Genomic DNA, 6,970 nt, shown 5'->3' on the forward strand with positions numbered 1-6,970 from the left:
AAATTTCCTAATTATTGGCAATAATATAGTTTCACTGTTTAATACAAACATATTGGCCTATAATCTAAACATTAGCGGGCGCAATTTTATTAAATTTTTTTAAATTATTTTTTTCATTTAATCCCTTAGGAAATTGACGTCAATGGGATCGGCATCATTTGATACAACGGAGAGACGCGGAATTGTTCTGTCACTCGTCTAGTTGAATTTATACTACGAGTATGTCTTGGCTCCCGTGGTTAGGTTTGTTGTGGGTTCTCGCTACGACCGGTAGGTCTGCTTTAAATATGTTTCGTCTCTATTGAGCTGCTAAAAAAAGATTTAAACTTACCCCCCCCCCCCCCCAAAAAAAAAAATCATAAATATTACATTGCTTACTTTGTATTGTTCAAATAATTTATTCGACTTATTCTCGTAATTAGTTGCAAAAGAGGGTGACTGTCCCACACCTAAAGGCTTTGGAATTTGCGTGGATATGTGCACAAGCGACTATAGCTGCACAGGATCTTTGAAATGTTGTTCGAATGGCTGTGGACATGTCTGCATGGAGGCTCTTATTGAACAAGGTAAACACGCCAAATTTATGTTTTACTTCTAATAAATAATATTTATATCGTAGAGGGCTTTCATACAACAGGGCTGAGATTAAACATCGAAAAATTATTTTATTACTTATGGTATTTATTACTGATTTATTTGCAAAGAATTATCTTTTATCTAAACAGTTTTGAAACCAGGTGAAATCATTTGAATAAATATTATGGTTTGTTTCTCAGACATCATTTTTGCTAGTACACCTACAACAATTGCAGTATTTTTATATTACAGTTAGGCCTATAGATTTCTAGCTTTAGATGAAAGTATGTTGTAGAAATGAAAAGGTTAGATATAGACCTTCAGGCCCGTATCCAGGGGGTTTTTATGGTTCGGGAGAACCCCCTTTTCTAGCAAACCCCCTCATTTCTGGCGAAACCCCCTCTTTAAATTTTCCAAATAAGTCCTCCAACCCCAATGCACTGCAGACCCATCCAGACACAGACATTTTTAAACATATCTGCTTTTATAGCATTATTTAGACCCATAAAGCACAAAAATCCTCTTGCTTTGGGAGGGTTTCGCGGACCCCACAGGGACTTCGATTGTGGACCTCACGCCCAGAACACGGAGACTGGTGATGAATTAAATGCTGTACAATTTTTAATTGACTCCTTCTACTATCATATATTGTGTTTAGTTATTATGTAAATGTTAGTTTGAATAAGAATTGAAAAATATATATATATGTTTGTGACCCGTGCTCTGATAGAAAACCCACAATAAACGTCTATTAATAAGTCACCTGCTACCCTGATAGTAAGCCAATGGAATATTCCTTAGAATAAACGATATATAAACGATAATGCAAAAAATAACGCCGTGGCTTTAGACTATGACTTCAAGGAGATGCAGATATACTGGTCTGACGTGTCTCTGGATCAGATCTACCGCACTAATATAGATGGCACTGGTGTACCAGAAGTTCTCATCACTGAGGCTAGCATACCAGATGGAATCTCTATTGACTGGGTCTACCGTAACATTTACTGGACTGATACGGGAACCAATGCCATTGAAGTCGCAAGCCTTGAAAATCCAAGCAAACGTACCATTCTCATTTCTGATAATTTAGATGAGCCAAGAGCTATTACTATAGAGCCAAGACTTGGGTAATGTCGCTTACTTAATAATATTAGATTAATTTATACTATTGTGATATGTTTAAAAGTATATATGACAGAAAACAGACACAAAAACATGTAAATTTAATCTTTCTTAAAATTAGATTCCTATTGTAAACATGATTTGTTTTTCCACAGTTACATGTTCTGGACTGATTGGGGTCAGGCAGCTAAGATTGAACGCGCAGGAATGAATGGAGAGGCAAGAGTGACCCTCGTTGACACTGACATCAGCTGGCCAAATGGTCTGACCACTGACCTTGTTAGTGACCTTCTCTTCTGGGTCGATGGCCAGAGACACAGCCTAAGTAGCATTGACTACAACGGTCAGAGTAGACGCACCATCCTCCAATCAGATTCAATTTTGCCTCATCCTTTCGCTATCACTGTATTCGAAGATTATGTCTACTGGACAGATTGGCAGAAAAGGGCTATCATTAAAGCCAACAAATCCAATGGAAGCCATACTATTTTGGTTGGAAATCTCAATCGTCCCACTGGCATCCAAATATATCACCCTCAAAAACAAATCAATGGTAAGAATTTTATCGAAGTCTTATATACTCGAGAGAGAAAAGTAAATGTAAATGAAGATCATTCATATTTTGTAGTTTTTCAAATAATTCCGTTAAACCATCATCCAACTTTTTTCGCTTCAGGAATTATCAACCATTGTGGAGGAAATAACGGTAGATGTTCTTACCTGTGCGTAGCTGCCCCTCAAAGGGGTGATAACTCTGATAAATTTTCCTGTCTCTGTCCCACAAACTCGTTCTTAATGCAAGATGGGCGTACATGTGAGGTTTTGACAACAAGGAATCCACTGACTCCAATTCCTATAACAATCAGTCCACCAGACGGCATGACGACCGAGATTAATGGTAAAACACATTATTACTAGCCGATGGTGATATTGTTATTTATTTTATTTATTTATTACGGTATAGAAGATTAATACATAAATACAAAAACGGTAGCACTTAAAGCTAACATTGTATTACAATAAAATTGCATATTAAAATACTATTTAACAATTACAAAAAAATTACAATTAGGCCCTACAAAAAAAAAACACAATTAATTTACTTAAAAAAAGGTCGCACATTGAAATACAGTACTATTTTACAATTACAAAGAAATTACAATTACAAAAAAAAAATCATCATCATCATCATCATCATCAACCCCCTCCTCATCATCATCATTATTTATTAGGCATATTATTATAATTATAATTATTATTATTATTATTATTATTATTATTATTATTATTATTATTATTTTTATTATTATTATTGTTATTATTATTATTATTATTATTATTAGTAGTGTAGTAGTAGTAGTAGTAGTAGTAGTAGTAGTAGTAGTAGTAGTAGTAGTAGTAGTAGTAGTAGTAGTAGTAGTAGTAGTAGTGGCAGTAGTAGTAGTAGTAGTAGTAGTAGTAGTAGTAGTAGTAGTAGTAGTAGTAGTAGTATTATCATTATTTACTTGGTTACTTGGTTGGTAGACCTACACTTGGTGCAATAACATCTTCAGGTAAATTGTTCAAAGTGTCAACAATCCTATTACCAAAGAACTGCTTTGCAATTTCTGTCCTTGCTTCTCTTTGAAAAATGTTGATGAATGACCTCTCAACCTTTTCTATGTGGTGTCGAGACAAAAGTTCGATGGAGAAGATCTATATCGGAGAGTCATATATTTACAAGTCTCAAGGAGATCAATTTCTTCTCTTCTCTCCTCCAAGGAGGTCAAGTTAATTTTAGTAGTACAGGGACGCGGGTATCTTTTCTGCACCTTTTCTAACTCACTGTCTTGTTTGGTTCTTGGATTTCATGCGACTGAGGCGTAATCGAGTATTAGTCTTATGATTGACTGGTATAAAATGGTTGTCTTCTCTTCGTTAATGTAACGTGTTTGGTAGACTTCATACCACTCGTAGATCCTTCTGCTTGGAGTCCTCGCTAAGATACGTTCCTCCCAAGGAATAAACATACTGGAAAGCAGCATGAAATCTTAAGACAACACATTTAGTGCTGTCAAATCTTAGGAGCCGAAGATTAGACCATGCAGCTAAAGCTTTCAAATCTCTTTGCAAATTATTACAATTTTTTATTATTATTATTATTATTATTATTATTATTATTATTATTATTATTATTATTATTATTATTTATTATTATTACAGTATTATTATTATTAAATAATAATAATAATAACAACAATAGTAATAATAATAATAATAATAATAATAATAATAATAATAATAATAATAATAATAATAATAATAATAATAGATGGATTTAGATAGCGCAAATAAACGAGGTCTTTATGCGTTCGACAATAAGTCAAGAAAACAAAGAAAAAAGCAATAAAAACACAAAAACAAAACAATAAACACCAAAGCTAGCCCCCAAACTTAAGTATGGGGTTACACCATCACCGTCTGTGTTTATGTACTCCAGTTAGCATATTAATAATAATAATAATAATAATAATAATAATAATAATAATAATAATAATAATACAGTATTAGCATTATTATTCCCATTGTTATTATTATCATTATCATTATTATTAAAAGTCACTCCTATTAATTAAGATTAATTTAAAATGTACTGTAAGTCTGAGCAAATGAAAACCCACGATCGGCAATTGTGTATAGGCTACTGTTAGAGGATACATGTAAAGATTATCAATTCAGATGCGGTGATGGGCAATGCATCTCAATCTATTGGCACTGCGATTTTGAGGAAGACTGCGACGATGGGTCCGATGACAGAGGTTGTTTGACACTGGGCAGCCTTATTATACATATACAACTACAACTACACAAAGTCAGAGTAACATCATTTGTTCACATGATACATTTAGGAGACAACACAAGCTTTAAAATTGTATGCTTGCCGTCCAATCCCAATGTTAATTCTGAAAAAATACTGGCCGATCACTAAATCCAGTGTTAATTAGGACTTTTCTCAACAGTTTACAGCTCTCCTATACCGCAGTCCACTGAATATATCATAGAAAAAATGTAGGTCAATAATAATTTTTATGGAATGGCCACTGTTACATTTTATGATACGTGTTCGTAACGATCTATTGCAGTTATAGTGACGATTACGCGTACGACCAAAGACTTGGAGATAAGCCAGGCTTACGTTGAGCCCGGCTTATGGTTAAGCCCAGCTTAACTTTGCCGGGCGTTCAGACTAATTTGATTAGCCCATTAGCCAGGCGCGAGTATTTGTAATGAACCGTAACCGTAACAGAATATAGAACCAATGAATCTTGAAAGCCGTTGGTTCTGGCAAATATGTTACGAAGGCGACAATACTATTTTGTCATTTTTGTGCACTTTTAGAGGATACCTGTAATAAAGATTATGAATTCACATGCGGTGATGGGAGATGCATCTCAATCTACTGGCGCTGCGATTTTGATGAAGACTGTGATGATGGGTCCGACGAAAGAGGTTGTTTGACTACTGGCAGGCCTTATTATACAACTACAACTACCCCAAGTCAGTAGTAACATCATTTTTTTAAAACATAATACATCTTTAAGAAACAACACAAGCTTTAAAGTTGTTGTATGCTTGCTGTCCAATCCGAAGGTTAAATTCTAAAAAAAATACTGGCCGATCACTAAATCCAGTGTTAATTAGGACTTTTCTCAACAGTTTACAGCTCTCCTATAATACTGCAGTCCACTGAATATATCATAGAAACAATGTAGGTCAATAATAATTTTTATGGAACGTCTGTCAAGAAAGGCAGATGCATTAATTTTGTAAACCTACGGTATGTCACTATTTCAGTGTTGAAGATTTCTCGACTAAAACAATGGAATTCAATTTTACTTTTAGTTTGGAGTCATTGCTATCCGAACCCATGTGAGAATGGTGTCTGCAAAAGTAACTTTTTCACAAAACTTTTCCACGGAGGATACAAGTGTGAGTGTTACAGTGGATACTCTGGCAAGCATTGTGAGGAAGGTATATTCTTTATATTTACCTCTAATATTTTATTTTGTTTATTTTCATGTTCGTGGACATTACAGACTTAAACGGAGTGGTTTGTGAGTAAGGTCCTTCTTTCCCGACAAATCCCAGGGTCTAGTACTTGGTTTCCCTTCCTGTCACGGAGGTACAGGATTGTTTTTGTAACGTTCAAAATGTTTTTGTTTATAGCTTTTACTGTAATTCACCTACTCTACCACTGAGGGGGGGGGGGAACCCAATTTCGTCCGACGGCACGACGAGGTCAACGGATCAAAAAAAAAAAAAAATAATAATTTTACTATCCAAATAACGCTATTGTAATTGCTGATCTGATATTGTTGTCTAAAAGTACAATTTGCCATAATAAACCATAACAATTCAATATGTGTGATGTACCATAATGAATAACCTTTGAAACATTGTCTTTGATGTGTTTACTTTGCTTTACCTACTTCAAACCGTGAGTCCAGTTCCACCTCAGCCCCACCATGGTTGGGGCTGAGGTGCGAAAATTTTAGAAAATAGTACCTATAGATGGCCGGAAATGACACTCTTATATATAGTAAAATTCATCATCTTTAACTTTAAAACATTGTCTTTGATGTACCGGTATTTACTTTACTTTACCTACTTAAATTCGCGAGTCCACACCCATCTCAGCCCCACCATGAAGAGCGAAAAATTAATCATCATCATCACATCACCATTATAGTCAAAATGAAGTGCCAACAAATTTCTCATAATCTTTCATTAGGGATTTTTGGCAATCATAGAGATCTAATTAATCCCTGTGATGCACTATAGAAAATAAAATTTAATTGTCTTTGATGTATTTACTTTACTTTACCTACTTCATGTGCCGAAAGAAATCTTATTTTTACACCCTTTTCTTCTCATACTTTATAATTTTAAAGAAGGCACGCGCACTCAAGTCGTGTATAGGTAATTTTTGATTTGTGGTCAGAGATACCGGTATCTTGCTATAAGAAGATATATTCTGGCTGTACAGGGCTCTTTCGGTAAAACCTGGTTCATTTATGCAATTCATTTCAACAATTTTCAGGCATCTTTTTGACATATCAAATCACATTGCCACCGAAAAGTGGGGGACCAACCCCACCCCGTCCCACATGATCTGCGACCATGCCTCCGTCGACATGGCGGACCCATTGTTGGCAAATTAAATTTCTTATGCCACCGCTGTATACAATATACATACACACACACCTCCACCCACACACACACACACACA

At 35.0% G+C, this 6,970-nt stretch overlaps 1 protein-coding gene across 1 annotated transcript in view; it reads left to right on the forward strand.

The window, feature by feature from the left end:
* Positions 1–221: 221 nt before the first annotated feature.
* Positions 222–6,970, forward strand: part of LOC117101880 (low-density lipoprotein receptor-related protein 4-like) — a 9,476-nt gene continuing 2,727 nt past the window's right edge. The window contains exons 1-8 of the mRNA XM_033241997.1: positions 222–243; positions 423–566; positions 777–811; positions 1,378–1,706; positions 1,857–2,254; positions 2,378–2,599; positions 5,080–5,238; positions 5,584–5,712. Coding sequence (XP_033097888.1) covers positions 222–243; positions 423–566; positions 777–811; positions 1,378–1,706; positions 1,857–2,254; positions 2,378–2,599; positions 5,080–5,238; positions 5,584–5,712 — 1,438 coding nt within the window. The remainder of the gene's footprint in view (positions 244–422; positions 567–776; positions 812–1,377; positions 1,707–1,856; positions 2,255–2,377; positions 2,600–5,079; positions 5,239–5,583; positions 5,713–6,970) is intronic.

Source organism: Anneissia japonica, unplaced genomic scaffold (genome assembly GCF_011630105.1).
Source record: "Anneissia japonica isolate Jap-2015-1 unplaced genomic scaffold, ASM1163010v1 scaffold4988_len2956909_cov206, whole genome shotgun sequence".
NCBI lineage: Eukaryota > Metazoa > Echinodermata > Crinoidea > Comatulida > Comatulidae > Anneissia > Anneissia japonica.